This window comes from Haemaphysalis longicornis, unplaced genomic scaffold, assembly GCF_048455015.1.
Source record: "Haemaphysalis longicornis isolate Haplotype H1 unplaced genomic scaffold, Haemaphysalis longicornis Haplotype H1 scaffold_4, whole genome shotgun sequence".
NCBI classification, from domain to species: domain Eukaryota; kingdom Metazoa; phylum Arthropoda; class Arachnida; order Ixodida; family Ixodidae; genus Haemaphysalis; species Haemaphysalis longicornis.
In genome coordinates, this window is record NW_027526361.1 from 95162610 (window position 1) to 95186985 (window position 24376).

General features: G+C 46.4%; 1 protein-coding gene across 1 annotated transcript in view; it reads left to right on the forward strand.

Moving 5' to 3' along the window:
- LOC144179847 (uncharacterized) overlaps positions 1–24376 on the forward strand; it is a 79900-nt gene that overhangs the window by 22647 nt on the left and 32877 nt on the right. The window contains exons 4-9 of the mRNA XM_077708275.1: positions 2606–3031; positions 3475–3500; positions 3592–3756; positions 18649–18880; positions 19420–19515; positions 21927–22070. Of these exons, the coding sequence (XP_077564401.1) occupies positions 2606–3031; positions 3475–3500; positions 3592–3756; positions 18649–18880; positions 19420–19515; positions 21927–22070 (1089 nt within the window). The remainder of the gene's footprint in view (positions 1–2605; positions 3032–3474; positions 3501–3591; positions 3757–18648; positions 18881–19419; positions 19516–21926; positions 22071–24376) is intronic.

The following is a 24376-nucleotide window of genomic DNA, read 5'->3' on the forward strand; positions in this document are numbered from 1 at the left end:
CTTCAGTGGCAGTTGGCACCAGTGTATGTCTCTAGAAATAGTAGCAGTAGCTAGTATGTCTCGCTAAGGCAGGCCTGGCTTCGCATAGAACTGCTGGCAATTGCTGCACCTAAGCCACACAATAAAGACCCAGAAAGTCGCCACTCTCTAAGGGTTGAATCTTAAGGAATCTCTCTACAATGTGTTACCAATCAACAACCTGAGTGGCCGCAACATTTTCTCTTGTCAGTGTATCTACCAGACACAGTGTTGTCGCTGCTCATTTGTTCTCCCACCCCCACTCAACAGATCCTTCGAGCCTTCCATTTCTTCCTTGCTATTTTTATGTTATGCGACCTCTGTCTCAAATGTGATGGCATAAATACACTGAACTTAAGCTGTCTCACTTCTTCAAAAGATATCTGAGCTTTGCTATTGCATCATGCTGATATCTACAGGCACGCAAGTGAGCAGATGAAGTAAATGTGTGGGCCGATGCAGCTTCTTGTAGTATAAAACACTTTGTTGCATTTTGTAGTAAATGTGATGTCGGACACTGTTCTGGGGCGGTATTCTCGAGTTTTGTCCCTTTTGCGTCCCTTTCAAAAGTGTCCCTTTTGGCGAGCACTGATTGGCTAAAAGCAAACAACCGGAAGTGACGTAACGCAAGCGTGGCAAACCTACTGCCAACGCCTACTGCTTAAACGGAAGTACGTCACGATGAAAGGGACGCAAAAGGGACAGTTACGAGAATACCGCCCCTGGTTTGTGGAAACGCAAACTCTTGCCTTGGAGCCTACCAAGCCCCTATATTTGATATGAATGGATGCGCACACGAAACTGGAAAGATGCGTTCATTGAAGTGCTGGTTTAAAAATGACACCAGCCACCTGCATTTTCTTCCGCATTTTGCGTGAGGAATTATCGTCTATCATTTAGGAGCAACTGTTTGCGCTTTCCTCTGCGGGAGGATTGCGCACTCTTACAGTTATTTTTGCCCGGAAGTCGTGTGCATGCTACTGCAGGACTATGCGTGTAATGAGGCACGTGCCATACTCAAGTGTCACTTGACAATTACCTATGTTACTATATTCAAATAAAGAATGGCTCCAGATTTTGCCAAGATAAGAAACACAATCTGGCTATGTGAGGTATGTTGTGTGTGGTGGCAACTGCATGTGGATTATGCTTGTTGCGACTATGGATCACAAAGTAAGAACATGACGAGTGGAAATGGCGCTTCCTAGAGCGGCCACATAGCAGCACAAGCACTTGGTCTAGGTTAACTGAGCAACGTTGTTCGTGAGAGACGCTGCGTGCCTGCCGCAATCGGACTGGAGACCAGTATCGCACTGTGCCGCCCCGGAATTACTTGTGATGGCTAACTTTTTTTATTCTTTTTTTAAGATGTCACTACCCTCATCTTTGCTGTTGCAGGTGCGAATGCGAAAGTTTGTAGTCCAAGTTTGTTTTCATTCTGACACTGTCTGGTCACTCGCTCGCAGCTGCCTCCTTAGAGTTTCCCATTGGCTTGGGAAACTATGCCTGCCGCAATGGGCCGTTTAGCCTTCTGGATATATTCTTTCTCTGTAATATGGGGAGACTTTGGTGGTCATGACAACAGGTTGACATCCCTACTGCCTGCAGTATTTTTGAAAAAGCAATCGACCTGTAACCAAGTAAACTTAATTTTTTTAGTTTCTAAACTTTTGTGTCATTAATCATAAATCCTCAATTGTCATCATGTTGCAAATGTATTTCGTTGCTTGTTTTTGCCCTTTTCCCCCTGATGTTGCTGTTGAAGCATTTATTGCCTGTAGTGAGGGGAAACTCTCACTGGTAGCAGAGGTAGAATTAGGACTATTTTAACCTAATCACATTTTTAACTTAATCACATGGCATGCTTTGCCATTCAGAAACAGCACCAGAAAGCAATAATTGTCTTTTGTGCTTGTTCTCAGGCGGTGGGATAACCCAATTCGTGTGCATATTATCTACACCGAACATGACAACCACTGCTGAGGTGCTCAACTTAGTAGCCGTAGAGCAGCCGTGGTTTTTTTTGTTATACCACACACTGTTTCTTAGTCTTTCAATCTGTTTTATGCTTTGTTGCGTTTGACCCTATGCGTATACATGGAAGTCAGGAATGCAGGTGGTGGCATGAATAGCCACAATTAGTTGACATAAACTTGCTCAGAAAGGGCAAGTCGAAGCAATTGCCTTTTCCGTTGGTGCTGCTCCTTGGGACCCCAGCAATGTGGCCAGAAAACTGCAGGAATTCTTGAAACTTTTCTGCAGGCATGAGCTTGGCATGCCTTTCAGGACCAAGCACTGTTTATTTATGGCGTAAGCACTAGATGGGGCGTTCCTAAACAAGCCGCGATTCCAAAGTTTATCAACCCTTCTGAGGGACCAACTGCTGAGCCAGCAAGAGGACAGTTTGTCTGCTTTAATAGGCAGTAGCCAGGTCCATCAGGCCAGTGCAGAGCTGGTTGCCTGGCACCAACAAAGATGCTAACTCCTCTCAATTTTGCTGTTTTCTCTTCCGCTTCACTGCTGGCACAATGCCACCATGTTTTTCTCTGGAAGGGCTCTCATTCTTCACCCTCCCTTCCTTATGCAGGCTCACCCTGTTCTGTGGGCGATCGCAAGAAGCAGCACAAGCCCCCACCAAGTCAACTGCTCTGGTGCCAACAGTGCAGCTACATGACGCCATACTCGTGCAACATGAAGGACCACGCACGCACGCACACGGGCGAGCGCCCCCACCAGTGCAGCCACTGTGGCAAGGCCTTCGCCGTGAAGAGCACACTGGTAAAACACCTGCGCATCCACACAGGCGAGCGTCCATACTGCTGCCACCTGTGCCCCATGGCCTTTGCCCAGAAGGCCAACCTGGCTAGTCATTTGCACACCCACACAGGGAAGAGGCTCTTCCACTGCCGCTTCTGCCCCAAAGCCTTTGCACGCCGCAACCAACAAAAAACGCACGAGGAGAAGGCGCACAGCCACCACCAGCAGTGGAGTGGAGGTGCCCAGCCATGTGTGTGCCAGCACTAACGAGATTGGAGGGCAGCAAGCCCCTTTTTGCAATCATTACGAAGCAGTGTAATGCAGCATCCCAAGAGGTGCTGGGCTCGGAATGAGAGCTTGTTTCCTCCTACGATGACACCTTGCTGCGAGCAAAATTTTTCTCCATCGCGTTGTGGTGTCACCAGCTGGGTTATAATTGCTCCACACTACTGCAGAAAGTGTTATTGTGAGTGGGACCTGTGGCAGACAGTGCCATTCCATGTTGGTAAGAAGCGACCACCTATGATGCCTATTTCAACTTGTGCTGCACCTTTGAGATGGGTACAAGCAACAAGACACACTTCTTTTGAAAATAAGCAGTGATACGAATGAACATGCCGTGTATGTGCCTGTCGGGGCGACTTCTCCTAGTAAACAGCAACAGATGTCCACTGCTTGTCCTGTGGGCTTCTCGTGAAGATCATTTCAAGGGGCAGCTAGAAACAGTGAGAAAGTAAAGAAGTGCAGAGTCTTAAGCTCGTGGCAAACTAGGCGAACACAGGCAAGCGCCCTTTCCAATGCAGCCACTGTGGCTAGGCCTTCCTGCAGAAGGGCCACCTGGTCGTCCACCTGCGCACCTACACTGGCGAGCAACAGTACTGCTGCCACCCGTGCCCCATGGCATTTGCCAAGACCACACTGGACAGGCATGTGCACAGGCACAATTGCGAGAGGCTCTTCCACTGCCACTTCTGCTTCAAGGCCTTCACACGCCGCATACCACAAAAGACGCATGAGAAGGCGCACAACCACAGCCAGCAGTGTTGCTGAAGGAAAAGGGCCGATACGTGCACGGGTGCCCACACTAGCACCAATGTCAGAGAGGAGAAAGCCATTTTGCGGATCGTTGCGAAGCAGTGTGTGCAGCATGCCAATAGGTGGGGGTCTCGGAGAGAGCCTCTTTTGCCCCATGACAACACCTGGTTCCAAGCGAAAATTTTTTCCTCCGCCGTCACATCGTGGCCTTACTAGCCAGCCGGGTAGCAATTTCGCCATACTACTGAAAGAAGTGTAATTGGGATTGGGGGGTATGTGGCAGATAATGCATGATGTGTTGGTATCAACGACCATCGTAGAGTGCCTGATTGAGGTCACACTGCAGCTTTGCGGACCAACCTGAGGAAAAAGATGCACCACCCATGGAAACTGCCAATCGCAATGTGTCGCCATTGATACGTATTCAAATGCACAGGCTACATGTATCTTTCTCATTTAATTTCCCACTGAGATGGTGCTTTCTTTTAATAAACAGCTGATCTCCAGTACTTGTCGCATCTGTTCCATGTACAAGTAATGATATTGTATAGGTGCACCTATGAACACTGGGAGAGTGAGGAAACTTGAGTCTGATGCCAGCTCATTCAATTTTGTTTCCAACATGTGGCAAATGCTTAAAGGAGGAAGCACGAACTGTAATGAAAAGGTGAAACGAGGGGGGGGGGGCATTATCTTTTTTTGTACTAGCTGATACCTGAAACTGGTATTATGTATAGGGATAGTCATGTTTCTCCCTTGTTTTTGGTATGATGAGGTTTATTTTATGTATCAGCTAAATGGCAAAAATACACTTGAATGGTGTGTGGGTCGGCATCAATGTACGTCTGCGTATTCTTTCATGGCTTGAATGTTTCTATTTGAACTTAACATTCTTTGTGCGAAGAATTAGCCAACAGCCTTGTGCCTACCTTTTTTACTCTTCAAGGATGAAAGACTGGAGGGATCTCGGAAATGGGGATAGGAACAAGCTTATGTTTACAGCAGCAATGACAATGTGTTTGGGGGAAGCTTCTGGGAAGCTACCAGGATTTTATGCCTCAAAAAAGCAAAGGAGATAAAGTGTCTCATGCTGGCTGCCCCCCTGACACGGTGTCATCATTGCTGTAAACAGATTATCCTTTCCGATGCTCGTTTAAGGTATCTTTAAGGTTTTTCATTTCTACTCATGTTATGCACAGAGCTCTGCATCACTAACACACTGGCTTAAATGCAGTGAACTTCAGATGGCTTTCTTCTCCAAAAAACATCTGATGTGCTACAGTGCATCGGACTGACATGTACAGCTCCTAAGGGAGCACTGTTTATAAAGTCAAGTTGTGGGTCGGTAGAGCTCCATATACCGTTAAAACAATTGTGTTTTTTTTTGTACTACACATAAGTTAACCCGTTGTGTTGGTCTATGGGAGTGCGAGCCGTTACATTTAGAACTTGTAAAGCCTTTATGTCTGACATGCATGGATGTGCGCAAAAGTAAAGCCTTTATGTCTGACATGCATGGATGTGCGCAGAACACCGGAAAAAGGGCGCATTAAAGTTTGCTCTGGAATGGGCTCCTTTTTTAAAATGGCGCCGGACACCTGCATTCTTAGTGGAGTTTCCCATGAGGCTTATTGTGTGATGTTCCTGCAGCAATTCTATGTTACTTTTCGAGGAACATCGGGCACTGTTAAAAATTGTCTCTTTTGCAAGGAAAGTATGCCTGCATGCTATTGCTTGAACATGTGTGAAAGAAGGCATGTGCCCTGCTTGACCCTGCTTGTCACCTGAAATTGAATTCCTGTGTTTCTTTGAACATACATCAGCCCCCATAAGGCTCCTCCCCAGTATTAAAAGCCACACAAGGGTAAAAAATGCCATATGTCAGGTTGTATGGGCTGACAATTTCATGTGGATGCCCTTTAGTTGCGACTATGGGTCAACTTTTTTTGGTCATCATTGCAGATGACTTCTTTCGTGCTGGGAGGTATCTTTGAAACGGCATGCGACCTGTCCCCAAATGACTACAGTGTTTCTTTTTAGGTTATATACTTCGGGTCATCAGTCAAACCGCAATGGGGCTCATAGTGCATAAACATTCCTTTGCTTGTTTTTGCCTTAATTTTTCCCGTGTTGCTGTTTTAGCATTTGTTGCGTATAGCTAGGGTTGTTTGTTTCCCAGAAGGGGCTTTTGTATCAAGTATTCTTAAAGGTGGAGTAGTGCTTCAAGACATGTTATCAATAAAGCACTGAGGCTTACAGGTAGTATAGGTTCTCCCGTATTCGAAAAATTTGGGAGTAGAAACGGACGTCCGGCGGACATCCAATATCCGCATTTTGTTATCCCCTGGACATCCCCTGTAAATTGCGGTTTGGGAATGTCCGATTTTGAACATCCGCCGGATGTCAGAAAATCCGGCTGGGACGGCTGTCGGACGTTCGTAGGAGGAGCAATTCCTTTGCATGAAACCATTCTACGGACGTCTGCAAAACGACCGCTGGCTTTCTGCGGATGTCTGACGGACGTCCAAATGTCCAACACCGGATGTCCGATGAACGTCTGTGGTCCAATGGGTTGCGTAAGCTAGGCTTGATCTACAGCGAAGATGGAAGATTTCTTTCTATGTAAGCCTGAAAGACACACCACCACGCATGGCATTAGGTTTGGAATTGTTTATTACATGTTTCGTCGTTCCCAGGTGAAAATTGATGGTTTTTTTTGCTCGATTATTAAACCAGAAATTTAATTCCTCTAGCTTGAAATAGGCAGAATTTCTACCTATAAATTCAGTTTCTAGTTCATTTCTAGCTGGATTGAGATTTACTTCTAGCTAGAATTTGTCACTCCAGCTAGAAGGAAAAATATCTGCAAGCTGGAAATATTCGTCTCTAGCTAGACTAAGAATTTTTCTAGTTAGAAGCTGTCAACTCCAGCTGGTATCAATCATGATGCGGTGGAAGCAGTGTGGTGTAAAGTATACTTTGCCTGATAATTTTTCGTTCACCGTCGAAGCTTATTGACCACTAAACTTTAATATAGCGACACTGCAAGCATTGAGCGAAGTAATCGCGGAAGCTTCAGATCAAATTATGTTGCTTGCCGGTGACTTCAATTTACCCGACCTCGACTGGAGTGATAAATGTGCGCAGTGAAAACGTGTGCCCACGCAAACATGAAAATGAAGAGCATTGTAGATGCTTATGGGCTACTACAGTATGTTAACGAGCCAACCCGTGAAAACAGTATTTTAGACTTGTTGTTTTGCAGCTTGCCAAACTTTGTAAATTTGGTCACTGTCATCCCGGGTATAAGTGACCATCAGGCCGTAGTCGCAACTATAAAAACGAAAATTCCTCGACAGAAGTGCCACGGGAATAGAAGAGTGCTCTTTTTTGTTCAAGGTGATTACTCCAGTATATGTGAAAGACTTTATAGTTACTTACCTGTTTTCGAGTGCCTGGCGGATGATGTGGATGTGCATGAACTTTGGAGGCTTTTCCAAAATAAGTTATTTGAACTCATAGACGAACATGTACCAAATGTAGATTCTTGCAAACTAAAAAAAACGAAGAAAGCCTTGGGTGACATTTATTTATTCATGTTACCCCTAAAGGCCCTCTTGAAGAGGGTATTACATCTCGCCTTTTGCAGCTAATCAATAGAAGAAAGTGCCTGTTTGTTAAATTCAAGCGAACTTAACAGACTTGTCATTACGAAAAATTGTGCCAGATTACGCAAGAATATAAACAAGGTATAGAAGAGGCCAGAGATATCTATTTTAAAAAAACTTAATGATAGATTGAGAGCCAACCACAAACCTTTCTGGCAATATATTAGAGTGCAGGTTTGACAGTCTGGGTATAAACGATATCGTATATAAAGCGCTAACCATGTGGAGCGATTTTGCAAGAGACTTGAGGAGCGACGCTACTAGCGACGAACTACTTTTCCCCGCGGATCAAGGCATCACCAGGTGCTGTAATATTACTTTCCATTCCTAAAAGCAGCTATGGCCGTTTATTTTTGCCATACAGAGCGCAAAAGCTGTCAAAAGCCATTTCGCGGACCGGGGCAGCACGGACGGCTGCTGCTTTCAACCATCGGCGCCGCGCTGCGGCGGAAAGTGCCGACACGGCCCCTTGAAATTACGCTCTCTCCGGCCGAATGGGACGGCCGGAGCAACGGCGCGCCGCCGGTAGCCGATCGCGGATATTCACACGACGGAGAAACCCTCTCTTTTTGGCCCGCGGGACCCGCTCACGTGACCGGTTTTAGGCTCCGCCCCTCGGTAGGGATAGCCCGCGGTGGCTCCGCGAAAGAAAATGCCTCCGCATGTTTTCGCTCGACGGCGGTGGCCCTCGGCGGGGAATGGAACCTGTTCCTCGGCGCTGTCGTCTGCTAGTCACTCCGCGTAACTCCGCATGTGTGGATGCGCCGCCCGGCCGGATAATCCGGTCACGTGCTTCTGACGTCACATATCCGTCCGCCTACGTGAGAGGGTCAATAGGAGAGCCCCTACTTAATCACGCAATCTCCGATTTTGGAAGAGAATGGGGGGGGGGGGGGGGGAGATTTGGCGCGCGTGCTAGGTCCGCACAAACGGCGTTTGCGATGGAGCGGCAAAGAAAGCTTTGCATGGCAAAGCTTGTGTACATGCTGAAGCAGAAGCAAGAAGGCTCCCACACACACTCGGTGAGACCCGTGTGGCAAAAACGACGTCAAGAAAGCAAATTCTTCACGGCATTTACGTTGGGGCCGAGAGACAAGGCGCAGAAGGAAAAGCGCGCGCTATACATACCCAAACCAGTTTTAGAGATGCAATGAAGTGCAAAAAGCAAGGTAGAAAGGAGTAATATTTTTCAGCCATGTTTTTTATGACAAATGAACAAAAAAAATGTTTGTAAACAACCAGCGTACCTAGCGCGTTAATATGCATGTGCAGTGCGGCAACATTGAAATCGCCGTCCTCAGTCGCTCGAGCCGTCGCTGTCATGTGGTTGCCTCGGCGAGCGACTTAGGATCTCGCTGTATCTGCACATGCATAATTTACGAAAAATCTTTGTTCACGGGCGTTTTACCTGTTGACTGGAAAATTGCTTATGTCGTTCCAGTCCATAAGGGGGGATCGAAAAAGGATGTTGAAAATTACAGACCAATTTCTTTAATGGAACATATTCTCTATTCCGGAATAATGAAACACTTGATGGAAAACCACATCATAACAAACTACCAACACGGGTTCCGCAAGGGGTTCTCGTGCACCACGCAACTTGTTGAATTTTACCATGATCTGGCATCTGACCTTGATTCAGGGGGACAAACCGACTGTATTTTCTTAGATTTTCGTAAAGCATTCGACACGGTAACGCATTTGTTTCTTTGTAACAAACTTAAATTATTAAACACAGATCCCGTTGTGCTGTGCTTAAGTGGATAGAAAATTATTTGAGTCAACGTCGACAATGTGTCATTATGGCAAAAGCTCTGAGTACGTTGATGTGACGTCGGGAGTCCCGCAGGGCTCTGTATTGGGACCACTTTTGTTTTTAGTTTATATTAATGATATTTCAGTAGGTATGCATTCAAGCGTCAGACTGTTTGCAGACGATTGCGTCGTGTACAGACAAATCAGAAGTGAGAGTGACTCTACCCAACTGCAAATTGACTTGGAACATGTTCAGGATTGGTGCTCTACGTGGAAAATGAATTTAAATAATAGAAAGTGGGTTCACGTTTCCTTTACAAGGAAACGGAAGCCAATTGAGACTGGGTACCTTTTAAACAATGAACCTGTAAAAAAAGCTGCTACTTATAAATATCTGTGTGTAGTGTTTTGTAGTGTAGTGTAGTGTAGTCTAGGGCGCTGAATTTCATGCAACGCAACTTAAAAACATCAGAGCAAAACCTAAAGAAGAGGGCTTACTTGACATGTGTAAGACCTATACTAGATTGTGCCTGTGCCGTATGGGATCCCTCCCAAGTAACACTGTCTGATGGACTAGCGAAAATTCAAAACCGAGCGGCTAGGTTCGTCTTGGGACGGTACAAGAGGGGAGATAGTTGCACTCAGAAGAAAAATGAACTTGGGTGGGAGCTGGTTTCCTCGCGACGGCGAAAATTGCGGTTAAAGTTCTTTTTTCAGATATTTCACAATAAAGCAGGAATTAACAAAGAAAAATACTTCAAAGAACCTCATTATATACCGTTCACATAGAACTGACCATGTTTTCAAAATAAGGGAATGGCGTACCAGGACAGACCTACTCGCTAAGTCATTTTTTGTAAAAACCATTAAAGAGTAGAACAGGTTACAAGTGTGCTGTAAAAATGAAGATTTGTTTATGTCCATGAACCCCCTCCTGTAGCACCTTCTGGCAATGCGTGCGGGGTAATCTCTGAATAAAGAAATAAAGAAGAGCAAAGCACGGCTCATATTCATTACATGTGACAAATAAGACTTGTTGTGTTTAATATATATGTGTGGGGTACGTATGCACAGTGCATGCAAATGTATCGCAACAGTAAACCAGATCTTCAACAGTCATGGGCATGTGGATTTTCTCCTTTAGTGACACTGACCACACCCAAAAAGTTCCTACTCGTTGAGCAACTTACCAGAATTACCTTTCCCTTACACAACACGCTTGTAACAGAATATTTTAATGAAATAAAAAAAAGGACAAGCAAAATAAAGCTTATGTATCCTTTGCAAATGACACTGTCGTGCTTGCATCGTCGGGTCCTCGATCCAGGGCCGTAGCCAGAGGGGGGTTTGGGGGTTCGATGAACCCCTCCCGAAATCTTTTCCAGGCAGCACGTAAGCAAAACTTACTGTTGCTTTCAGCAAAACTACCCCCTGCCCAAAATCTAAACCCCCCCCCCCGAAAAAAATTTCTGGCTACGGCCCTGCCTCGATTGCTACGGGATAAGTTGGACCGCAAGGACATCGATAGTATCACGCGACCATTGTGATGAAAGCTACAGGTGGCTGATTGATAGATTACCATACTCATTAATCGATTAATGCCTTAATCGTGATAAAACAATTTAGCTGTTAATCGCTTCAACTTACGTGACTGCATTAAACCAGAAATCAAGCTACCCAAAACTCTGCGTTAGATTATCTTACGCTGTCGCCTTACAACATAACATAGCCAGCTCGTATATATGCCATAATTAAAACCGCACGTTTGAAGTGGAAACGACATAATATAAGGTGCCTGATTCACTTCTTTGAGAAACAGCGACACTAAGCAGGTGTTCTACCCACCATATACCAGCTGCATCTACTACGCGAGGGTCTGTTTAGCGTGCAATCTGGACAACCACACACGATATATTTACTTTAAATTAAAGAAATGACTCTTCCGTTTGCACCATAGCAAACAAGCAAAAAAAAAAAAACGTGAATTCGAGCTCGAAGTGTAGTTTCTGGCACCAACTGATTAACCCATCAATTAATTGATTAAGTCCTGTTTATTAATCGGATAGATTTTTTAATTGATGACCAGCCCCTAGAAAGCTCATGCTAGCGCCACTTAGCCTAGCCACAGCCAGCGCATACCGAACTTTGACACGAATCGTCAGATAAGCTGTTCGTCGCGAGGCTGAGCTGAATGCGCCGAATGCCGTACGCTCTTTACGTTCGCATTTATTTATCGCGATCGTATATGCGGTGACAATGCTTCTCGCTGCCAACAGCGCGTTTCGATGTGCGGTGCGCTACACCACTAGGGTGCCTTGATGCTCGCGCGCTCCGCTGAGGGTGAGGACAGCCGCGTCGTCTGCTACGGCATCCGCCATTACGCCTCCCACCGCAGCTGGGTAGCATGCGCAGCGCGCGACCATTTGCGGTGCACGATACGTTCAGGAACAAGCGCACGTTCGCAAGCTTTTCTATTTTGCGAAGCTTAGCCAGCACGTAGTGCTGTTGTTGCCTAAAGGCTTATCAAAGGAACGAAGTATGCCTTGTAAGCTAATGGCCTGTGCCTGTGTTAGGCGTCAGTGGTTGACGTAGACTTCATTGTATTAAAAACGAATCTTCTTCCTTAGGCGGGAAACAACAGACGTTCGCTAAGTCTAAACCTTTACCTATCTTCTTTGTAAAAACGTTGTTCCAAACACGCTACCCATCGTTTAAAGCACTTATACAGGGTGTTTCAGTGAACATTTTCAAAAATTCCTGAGGGTAGGCTTTTCAAGAAAAATAGGAATTCTCTTAAGAAACAAGCTGTCTGGTTCGGCGGACGTCAGCAGTTATGAGAAACATGCGAATTACATAGTTAATTAACTAAAATTGTCTAATGAACTTTTTAATTAGCGGAGTTTGGCGGTTATTGCCAATGGCGAGTTTGTAGCTACGGAGAAGACGATAACCGATCAGTTTTTAAAGCAATGAAAAAGGCACTCTGTAGAGCCCTGCAGCCCGCAAAAATCAAGTATTTTTCCGGCATGAAACCGAAACGCAGAGCACATGGTGCGCCAGAAGTGTAGTGAAAACGCAACATCCGCTGATGACGTGTTGCAGTGACTGTGTCGCCAAATTCAAGAAGGCTCTGGTGATTCCCCACGCTAGGGAATCAGCTTATATCAACGCCATCGCCTCCTGTATTTTTTCAATGATCAACGATCACCTTATACCACGGCTAGCGTTATCTTTTCTTTCGTTGGTAGGCGCAAGAAAAAAGCTAGCCATATCGCCCACTGCGCGGTCACCCGTTTCAGGAGCGCTAGTGGGCGTTGGCGACAGTTTTGTTTTTCTTTTTTCATTGTCTTGTCCACATCTGAAGTGGCTACCAGTCGTTCAACATGTGAAACGTCACCATTCGTTCATTTTTTTTTTTTCGTCAGGTTTATCTGCTGTTCGTTCGTAATCGCTGCGTGTTAGAAAGCGCATCAGACAAAGGAAAGGTTTGTTTGCTGGGTGAGGAAGGCTTTCGCGGCTGTGGCCGCATGCTGAGGCTTCCTAGCTAGGGAAAATTGCACTTACATTTCGGATTGGCCGCCACATTCATTGAAACACGTCACCAGCGGACGTTGCGTTCGCTCAAGACTTCCAGCGCTCCTCGAACGCCGAGTTTCGTTTTTGAGCGAAAAACAACGGCAGGTTTCCTCGTGCTACAGGGCTTTAAACACCGACTTTTTCGTTGTTTTAAAATATGATGTGAAAACGTCTTCTCCGGGGCTACAAAATCACCATTTACAATAGCCACCAAACTCCGCTAATTAAGAAATTAATTAGTAGAGTTTAGTTACCCACCTAACTAATGTGCACGCCCTTCATACTACCTGGCGTCCGCCGCAGCTAGCAGTCTCCTTCTGAAGAGGGTTTCTTTTTTTCTCGAAGAGCCTATTTTTAAAAATTTTTGAAAGTGTTCGCTGAAACACCCTGTATACATGCTGCCAGCAGCCGTACATGTACCTCAGCGTAAAAATTTCAGTATTGTGGAGCTAGCTACTGTTTACAAACAATGTTTACAAACAATTTATAATTTTATAGAACTGGCATAATTGCATATTGCACGCAGAAAAAGCGCCCCCTCCCGCCGCACCCCAAGGAATAAGGTGCCGAGCGGCATTAGTGTGTAAATATGCTGGTAAGATGAAATGTGAACTTCTTTATTAGTATTCTTGCGGAAATGATTCAAATATTTAATTTTTTGTGGTATATAAACACCTGTCTTTCCCTTGTTATTATCTGACATTGATACCCATCCCCCGCCTCACCATTTACAGGAGATACTTTACGGGCATATCTGAACACATTACATCCATACTGTCGCTCTACTTTTACGAACCCCCCCCCCCCCCCCCCCCCGAAAATTCCAGTGAACATGTGATTTATTCGTGTACACAAATGCTGCGCCTACAGAAGCAATTTCACTAATAAAACCCTACATGGAGAACTTGCTGAGGACTGTCGCTGACGCGCTGTTATCTTCATGACTGCATTCGGTTTCAGCCTTTCCCAACCATCCCGCAGTTTCATTCATAGTAGTTTGGTTCAAAGTAAGCCTGCAAAGAAAATTACAATTGGATTTCAGCAGACTGGCAACGTAGCGATGAATGTACGTCCTTGTCATGTAACCAAACCTCATTTATGCGCGCTGTATGATCCCCGGCAAAAACGAGCTGCGTGTGTGACAGAGAGAAGTATTTATTCATTGGAGAGGTTAGCTCCAGGGAAAAATTATAATAATCGGATTTCACGTGCGTTTTCCCGTGAGCCGTTTCAATGAGCGCGACAATGGACCTTGCCTGCTGTTAGGGTAATGGTTTAAACCTTTGAACTGAACATTTATGCGAATAAAAACAATCACTTGACGAAGAATAAGGTTTGTGGGGCGAGGCTTTATAAAGGGCGTTCCTTGCCTGCTGTTAGGGTAATACGTTAAACCTTTGCACTGAATGTTTGCGAATAAAAAAACAATCAGCTGACGAAAGATAAGGTCGTTGGGGCGATACTTTAGCAGGCATTACAAATTTATTTCTATGAAAAGTTTGTAGCCAAGTCGTGATTTCCTACTCGAGCAGAATTTAATTATCGTGTAAGAATGACACAACACTGCGGAATAGGCCTGGGCTTGTTTTTACTTGTCATTTAAAAAGCACTGCTTCACAAGAACAAAGACGGCGGTACCCGGCCCGGCATCGTAACGCTGAACATTTTCCGCAGTAACAGCATAACTTGTGTCCAAACGTTCTCATTTCGGAAGAGGCATGCAAGTTTCGACGAAGTTGTGGAAAGCGTGCACAAATAAATATAAGTTCTGAACTCAGGGTGAAACTTTCCCACGCAGCGAAACTAGTCTGAAAGCCTCGGTAGTACTTTTGAATGTATCAGAATACTCGGGGCCCTTTACGCTGCTCCAAATATTGCCCACACGTGTGCTTTTGTAATCAATAAAAAAAAAAATAATGGTGCGCTAAATATTTCTGGCAGATGAAATAGCTTCGCGCTCAAAAAAATAAATGTTAACTTACGATACAAATGGATGAGGCTTTGGTGAAATGCCGCTTGTCGCGCTTGATTATCGCTGTCCAAAGAAGCATTCTTTTCGATACCCTGGGCAAGTGCTAGAGTTTTCAGCCATTCACAGAATAATTTTTGCCCTCCGGCCTGCAGCACAAGGACATGGTGATGGAAACGATCGCATAAAACTGGCGGGGAACGAGCACCGAGCGAGCAACAGCATGCGCACCAAGCGCCGGGGCCCGGCCGGAGGAGTCAAAATGGCGGCCACGCTGCCGCCAAGGCCGCCGAGGCGGCACCCGCCCTTTCAAAAGCTGACACCACTCTAAGCGGGGGCGCGCGCATCGAGGCACTCTAGGGCGCCTGGATGTTCCTCCTCGCCGCCCCTCCGTGACGGGTGGAGACAACTGCGTCGTCTGCTACGGGAGCCGCCATGTTGATCCCCGCCGCTGGGGCAGCGCGCTGCAAGCACGGGGATGTCCTATCGGATTCTTATATGCACACGCATTCCGTGGCCACAAACCGCTTCCAGAGGGAAGGAGAACTTATTTGTGGGCTTGTTTGTACGTCTTAGCAGTGAAAACACTACGCTAGCTAAGTCGACAAGATGAAATAGCGGGAGAAACACGGCACACAGAGGCGCATCCGCGCCTACCGCCTATACGTGCGTCTCCTACTTTTTTGTTTTGTAAACTTAAGTCAGCGCAATGTCTCTACACTTTTAAATGTAACACGCATAATAATGCATCACTGAGGCTCGCTTCTTGATCGTTAGTTTTGGTGTTAAATCTCATCTGCGAAAAAGTTGCGTCTTATATAAGTGCGTTCGACCGGCAATGTATTGTGAAAAGACTTCGCGGGAGAGGTATATGTTACATGAATTGCCCTGTTCTTCCACTAAGTCTGTCTGATTTCGCAGTTAACTGATATTAATAATGAGCCTTCTTTGCCGAAAATCATAGCCGCAAAAAGCATACCTTGTATATGCAAGATAATGCGCAAATGGCGAAGCGAGGGCACTCAGTTGTTGTAGTAGTGTATGTAGTTGTTTCTCCAAGGGGAAAACAAAAGCTAAAAGTGAATGAACGAAATAGCAGAGGCTTATCTAAAGCACCGCAGTTAACACATAAAGAAAAAATCTGCCAAGAAGCCCCAAATGTATAGCGCTTTGTAACTGAAGAAAAATGCCTAATCGGCGAAGCCATTTAATAGGTACAGGAAATAGTGGCGCAGCATGCAGATGTTAATTTTGGGTGAGGCGGTGGACCTTAGAGCTGTGAACAGGCCGAAATTTCTAGGCCCGGCCCGACGCGCCCCGATAGAGACACGGCCCGGGCCCGGCCCGGGCCCGAGAAATTCATAAAAATTGAGCCCGGCCTGAGCCCGACGAATATTTAAAATCTGAGCGCGAGCCCGGCCCGAGCCCACCAGAGTGTTGTTAAATATCATCCCTAGTCCGACAGGATATTAACATGAACTTGAAGATGTTTGTTGTTAACCTAAAAAGCGTAAGCACAAAGCGAATACGACTGTCTAAGATTTAAATTTCCTTTAAACTTGGACCGAACTTTGTACAACTTATCCTCACTTAGAAGCTTTTTTTTTTCGGTAGCCGTGTAACTTCATTTGCCAGCCTTCGAAATCAAGGCACACCCGAGGATACCTTAAATGGTTCCGAGTAAGGTGATTTTTTTTATTATTGTAATTCTTCAACAGATATTGCACCTTGCGTTCTTCCATTCCTTGCTGAAATTTTTGTCTTTCCCTCTAGTTACGTTGGCAGCATGATTTTATCTGCGCTTCAGTTCTTTCTTGCCTTTAGTCATGGCTCTAAAGAAATTCTTGCGCGAAATAATTATGGGCTCTGCTTAGAAAATTGGTTCTTCAAACTGTGCACACACTGCAAAATCCAGGCCACGTTTGTTCTGTTTGTTTTAGTTTGAAAAGGGTTTGTTTTAGTTTGAAAAGGAGAGCAAATACAATCATGTTGTAGTCGGTGGCTGGAGTGTCCTCGTTTCCTGGCCCGCTCTCTCCCACTAGTCTGATGGTTTGATTGATTGTAGGGTTTAACGCGCCGACGCAACGCAGGCGATGAGGTGCGCCGTAGTGGAGGGCTCCGGATTAATTTTGACCACCTGGGGATATAACGCGCGCCGAAATCTCGTACACACGGGCGTTTCTGCTTTTCGCTTCCATCAGAAAAGCGGCCGCCGCGGCCGGGAATGGAACCCGCGACCTCGTGCTCAGCAGCAGGAACTAAGCTGGTGGGACCCAGACGTTTCTTTTATTGATGTGAAGGCTTTCTAAGTGCAATCGTTTTTTTATCATATCTTTTAACGGAGCGGTAGTGAATCAGCACTTCCTTTTTTTTTTTTTTCACTTTACCGGAAATATCAAAAAACTTTCTCTTGCCAACAATTTAGAATTTGCTGCACAGGATAGCCGTGCCTCAGGAACTGCCCGGGCCGGATCGGACCGGCCCGGCGCGACAAAATTTTTGGTTCAAGCCCGAGTCCGGCCCGGGCCCGAAATATTGCATGCTACCCGGCCCGAGCCCGGCCCGCGGGTCGGGCCGAGCTCGGGCTTTCGGGCCGGCCCGGGCCCGTGCACAGCTCTAGTGGACCTGGGAACTTGCAAGAAAACTATCAGAAAAAAGAAAAATCGATTCACAATTAAAAGTAAAAGGATTGGGGATCATTTGGTAAAAAGTTAAAACAAACAAACACAACCAAACAAAGCGAGAAGTCATGAAATATAATTCAAGGGGAACTGATTACAACAGAAAGTCTCCCAGTTTGCTACACACAGCCACATCTCGTTATAATACTCAAAATGATGCAATGAAATCCCAAAAGTACGTGTCTGGTTCAGCACCTTCACTTGATCAATTAAAAATATTGCACAAGATACCACCACAGAAACATTCGCCAACCATTCCTGCAGTGGTTTGTGCACAGAGGCACGCAGCAACCAGGCATTTTGAGCCGCTAATCGCGGCCAGACAGTTACAGCACGTCGGCCGCTGCACAATTCGGCGGTTCCGCCGCAGTAGCGGGGATCGTCATGGCGGTCGGCGGCTCCGAAAACCGGTCGAGGCGGCGAGGGACCCTGCAAAGAATGTCTCCACCCTTCACGGAGGGGCGGGCGAGGAGGAACATCCAGGCACCCTAGGCACTCTATACACCACCACCGCGCCCACCTGCTTAAATTTGGCGCCGTGGTGTTCTGGAAGGAGACGACGCGCCTCTGTTGCTATAGCGACGGGGCGCATGCGCAGAGCAGTGGAGGCAGAGGTGAGTTTCTCAATATCAAACTCTATGGTGAGAGATAAGTGCGAAATACCGCTTCGCGCGCACTTCACGCTTTGGAGGAACCGTCACCGTGCTCTAAACTCCAAATACTCTACTTGTTATTTTGGGCCTTCCGCATTGCAATGCCGTGTTGTCGATATGCCCGTATCGAGATGGCATCAATTATGGCGGCGCCCAGGCCTTTGTTCCTCCATGCCTTTGTTTACAATTCCAATGCCGCTGCTTTGACTGTGTCTGTGTTTGAGAACTATCTTCAGGGAGTCGATTGGGGCGGGCGTCGTTTCGAAGTGAAACGGTGTTGGCGTGCAAATGCATTTACCTATTGTTGCATCTATTCTTGGGTTTGGGCGTCGCTTGAGGCATTGGAAAACTAGGAAACACACGGCGCGCCTGCCACGACCGAAGAATAGAAGCATTTCCTTGCCAACACCGTGTCACTTCAAAACGACGCTCGTCGCGTTAGAGAATTGAGCCCCAGCTTTCCTTTTTTTCAGGAGTGACGTTCGCTGGCCGGAAATTGACGGATATGGTGGGTCGTGTACACTTGCGCAGCCTAGCACCTGCGGGGTGTGCAGTTTGAAGGGATTACGGCCTGTAAGTGCCGACTGACTGCTGCAGCGCTGGTTTCAACCGAGGTTTCACTGACTTCGTGTGTACGAGAGAACAACAGACATAGTTCTGGAAGCGTACGAGGTTATTCGTTTTCGTTCCTGGTGGTGTATGTGCTGACGTTCGGCTCATTCGGCAACGTGCAAGTACACGCCCAGTTTGCTAATGTTTGCTCAAGGCGTGAGTAACCTCGGATAATTTGTTAGCGCATGTTCCGTGCCCTTCATTCCGCATATTGGTGGTTGCGCTGGAAAACTGGGCTGACATGCGTTCATAAACGCCTTGCCTCACTTGCGCTGTCTTTGTTGCTCCTATTTTCCGAGTCAAGTTTCGGCGCGGTTCATTTTAACGCCTGGGTTGCGAAATGCGCACTACGCCCGGCAGCGCAAACGAAGCTGTCGTCACCGAGGTGCTCGTAATTACGAGCGAAACAGAAGTAATGATCTCTCTCTCCTGAGTCATTTCCTAGCTAGCAAATCGAAAGAGCTACTGTGCTTCCCGGAGCAGTGTGCCCTCTCCTTAGTTGCTGCGATAACACTTGACGGTCAAGCTCCAAGAGACTAAACACAAGACGCTAATTCCGTATCAATCTGCTTGTTGCAATTGCGAATTGTCAAGCCGTCGTGAAAGCACCCCTGGTCCGCACTGCGGCTTGTAGAATAAGCTTTGTGACTTCGCCAAACTAAAGTGGCTTGGTGTGTGGTGCCTCATATTTGCAGGCATTAATCTCGCCAATGAACCCCTGAGCTGGTGGGACGAAAAGATCGTGTTGAAGAAGCCCACCATCTGCATTCTGGCGTGGCCACAATCTTCGAGTCTGTTATGCATGACCGAGCAGTCTACTCATCTCCTCTCAACTGTATCATCTGGTCCTACCAAGTGCCTGAGCCTAGCTGTGCCATCTGCTGAGAAGGAATGTGCCAACTGTTCACCCAGACAGAAGGCCACTCTTAAATATTTGTTGTTGTGTTACAAGTGAAGATTCTAGCAACATTTGGTACTACCAAGAGGTTCTTCTAAATTCATCAGTGCTTGAGCTGCTCTCTTATTTGTTATGAACTGTTCTATTATTTCCCATTGTTGGTCATCCTTGTTCAGGGTCCTTCATTTTGCCAGCTGATGCTGCTGTGGTTGTCTTCTCACAGATGTCTGATGTGCTCAACTGTTGCTATTTGGACGTGTTTCAATGATGTACTTGGGTCGTGTATGAAGAATGCCATGGGTCAATGATAAATTTTTACTCGATATGGTACTTTATAAGTGAAGCATGGCAGAAATTTCATTCATTTGTCATTGCGTAGGTATTTGTAATCCAGCTTCTAGAATTTAATTTCTTATAGCCTAAAAGGACACTTCGGGCAGTTATAAACGTTGCCTTTTAAAATTTGTAAGCTAGGTTTTCAGCATATATGAGTGATTTACACCCATTTCTTAATGAAGAAATTGCGGTCAAAGGGGCTGTCTTCCCGGCACTACTTGCAAGCTGAATTGCTGATATTGACCGTGACGACACCCTGGAAAGACCTCAGGGGTAAATTTCATGGGGTGCTAGCTTGTTTAACGTGCAGTGAACAAATGCAAAAGTACATGGACGCCTCGTGAAGCAGTGAATGCAAACGCATTAATATGCCATTGCCAAATGTGGCCACTCATTATCACTTCCCGTGCATTTTTTCTTTCCCCATGTACGCACTGGCCGCGCACCATCTGTTGGGACATTGCTATCTGAATGCAGGTTTCAGTAGATGCTGCATGAAGGCACTGCTGTGAAACACGGAGCATAGCGGGCATTTCGCACAACGCATTCACTGGCTGCACTCTTAGTTAGTTAGCTGCAGCCATTGAGTCACCGTGGTATTGGGGATGTGTGCGTGTCTAACATTTTGGAGGCTCTAGGTTTGATTCCCAGCCGCATCCACAGTTGCTCAATTTTTTTTTATTTGGTAGCTTTACTTTGTGTATGGGAGCTTTGGTGAGAAAAACGTCGTCAATTTGAGCACTCCTTCACCTTTTGACGTTCTCTGAGATGCTGGAATTTCTTTTGTGTGTGCAAGCCATCCTTCAGCCACATTGTGCACTGTCTCTATCACAGCGATACCAGGTGTTGGACCTACCGAATTGACTAATGTCTTTGTATTAAACAGTCCATCCTAAGAAACAAGGAAAAGGCTAAAGCTTTGAAGCCTGACATAGCATGGCAACAGATTTCAAACTAGTATGGCATCATTGGGGTAGTTGATAGGGTCGCTGTGGTCAGTATGTGAAGTTTTATGTTCTGCCACGTGCTAGAAAGAAATCGAAACTCTAGATTGCCTAATAATCAATTAATCACGTGGAAGACACTTTACAGTGCAGCCACAAATAGAGTCAGAGCTAATTTGCTTTGATGTCCTTTTAAGTGCATTTTGCGAGCAACAGCTTTGTGTTCGCTGATTTTTTGTATGATTGCGTGGATGGAACCTTACCTGGTTCATTTGTTGATGGTGAATCAGAGACACGATTGTTTCTGGTAGGATCCAAAATAGTCTAAAAAAAATTGGCCCCATTTTTGCTTGGTTCGCTGCAAATGTCAACGAAACATGATGGCCATCTGTCACCCCTGTAATATAACTCGACTTGCTCCAACCCCTCGCGCTATCCCCGGCCCTCTTGCTGTGGTTTTGATGAGTTAAATAGAGGTTTATTCATTGCGGTTCAGTTTTGCTGCCATGTCACAGCTTGTCCCCATGTTCTGGGACAGCGTGCACCCTTTTTATCTTTTGTTCATTGCCCTGCCTACAACAGCATGAACAGCATGCTTGGTTTTATCTCGCACATGATGAGGTCTTTCTGCGTCAGTTTTAATGCACTGTTTTTTTTCCCCAGATATTAAGAAAAAACTGAGGTCTATTGTTATTTCAAAGAACACGGGTCCTGCCGTGTAAATATTTACATTGTGGCTTGAATGTGCCTGAGGTTTTCTTTGTGACAAATGATGAGGGCATGTGTGACATAATATAAACCGGTAGATTTAGTTGTTTGGAGCAGTTATGTCGACACATACTTTTTCCTGATGAATGTATTCAACTGTGGCCAGAAGGCTGAGTCGAGGGTCAGACGGGCTGACCGGAAGTTAGCTGTTTGAGCAGCCTAAGAAAGACTTCTAATCTTCAAAGCCCCGTTGCTGGTGCACTGCCACTGTGGCAGCAGAAGGGGTTCAAGTTTGTTCCCTCTCTCCTTGCTGCAGGCTCCTCCTCTGCCTCTCCCTCTTCCATGAATGGCCACAGGGTGCAGCACGACCAGCCGGGTCGCCGGCTGCTGCACTGCCCCCAGTGCAGCTTCGTGACAGCGCACCCAAGCCATCTGAAGATCCACCAGCGCATCCACTCGGGTGAGAGACCCTTCCGTTGCCTCCTGTGCTCCGGGGCCTTTGCCCAGAAGTCCCACCTGGTGAGCCATGTGCGCAGCCACACGGGCAAGAGGCCCACACGGGGCACCTTGGGTATTCAATTTGGCGGTATTGGTGACACCGCGGAACCCCAACCCCCAAATATAAGTAATCAACCGTGGTGATATGTTTATAGGTGGAGGATAAGAAACCGCGAATGGTGGCCGTAGGAGCTTTGGTCAACCTCCGGCCGATGGGCTCTCTGTCTGTTTACCGGGCAGAGAGCTCCGGGACCTCTTTAGCCATCAGGGTAAAGCTGGAGAAGAACCCCCGTCCCGTACTTTTTTCCTATGCCATATCTTAAATCGAAAACCCCCCAAAACATGATCGGACCAGCACCGGAGATTTATTTCTGCTCTTTCCAGCAATTACTTTCCCAAAGCCAGATAACTACCACAGCTTCCTGATAATTGAATCTGTTGAAAAAGAAAAGCCTGTTGCCTCACTGTCCGTGTTCTTGATCACAATGTTCGTAGCAGGAATAATCGGAGGGCCCTACAAAGCAAGGAAACAGACAACTGAAAAACTGTATGTGGAGGCAAAAAATCTCCTGAGCAAGACCCACATCGCATATTTTGACATCAGGGTCACACCCTACTGCAGCCTTAACAGCTCACATTACGTGATCTCAGATCTTGACCTAAGGAACAAAACTGAATTTGAGCTGCTCGAGGGCTCCGAAGTCAGGGCATAACAGCAGTGAAGTGCATAGCTATTCACAGAGAAAACAAAGATTTCCTTACCAACTTAGAATATAGGTAGAGCCCGAATATAGGTCGACCCCCTTATTTTGCGACCCAGAAATTGAAAAAAAAAAACATTACACGCACAACATCATTTTATTGAGGCTGCAAGCACTTTTTTCATCTCAGGTTACTCGTTAGAGCTGTCTGAAGTCTTGTAGGATGACTGCTTCTGTCTGGCTGCCTGCCACACAGTCAGTCTTCCTAGGTGCAGTCGGGAGAACAGCTTATGAAGCACTTAAACACTCACAAAACCATGTCATCAGAATGCGAGCACCAAGCATACAACGACCATGATCAGATCGTCACGAGCCAGTCTGTGCAGGCAGCCAGCTGGCGTCTTGGGGACGTCTCCAACCGTCCATTTGTAGATACAATGCACGATGCTTGAGGACAAGAGTCACCACCTTGTCTTTAAAGGGGCCCTGAAATGATTTCAAAGTGTTTTTGTTTGTGTCAGAAATCTACTCTATAGTTCTTGTAGAAGCAAGTCCAAAAATAGTACCGCACTTACCCGATTCTAACCCGCACTTTTTTTCTGCAAAAATAGGCCGAAAAATCGCGCGCTAGAATGGGATACGAAACCGAAACTTCCGAAACGGCGGACATTTTGTCCCACCATCGCCATCTCTACATGGCGCCAAAGCTTTTTGCAACGATTTTTCGGTGGCAGGAAGCCTAGGCCCCCAGGCTTTTCTATCGGCATTTACACAAATCGTCAAATCATTCTACTTGCACGCTTAATAACAGCAGTGGCAGCAGCAGCTCCCACGCGTTCAAAACGAGCGGTCGGCTGAAGCGTGGGCCACGTTCCCATCGACCATGGTTGAACGTTCGTTCAGAAGTGTGGCATCGCGAACGCACTTGACAGCACCGAGGACGAGATGTTGTGGTCAGTGAAGAGCAATGAGGAGTGAAATGAGTGAGATTACTTCGGGAAATAAATCGCCCGTTTCTCTTGCATTTGTTTTGTCTGGGTCACAAAATTCCGTGCGCGTTAATATCGGAGGTGCAAGTTTTTTTCAGTTTTTGGCCAGGAAAATCGGGGGCGCATTAGAATCGGGTATGCCCGGGAAGCATGTTCGCTCACACTAACAAAAGTCATTACCCCGACAAGACAGAACTATTTGTTGGCTCGGCGGTTTGCAATGACGTAGAAGTCCAACCTCGTCCGAGGCGAAGCACTCATTTCATGGTTGGCCGCCAGAATGCTCTTCTATGTCCGTGCTTTTGACGGCGACGGTTCTACCCGCTGGTTTACAACGTCATCGTTACCGTGGTTACTTCAGCGAGTGGGTCGCGCATGAGCCGACGACGCCCCCCCCCCTCCCTATTTTTTAAGCTACCTTTTCAGTCCTTACGGACTTTGAGCAGGAGGTACTGGTGATTGCGGAAGTTGACTTTGCATGTGCGAGAGTTTCTTTCCGTGAACAGTAACTTACTTTTACCGTCGCTACATAGCGATACAGTGGCTAGAATTTCTAGCGACTGTTACAGTGTAGACCA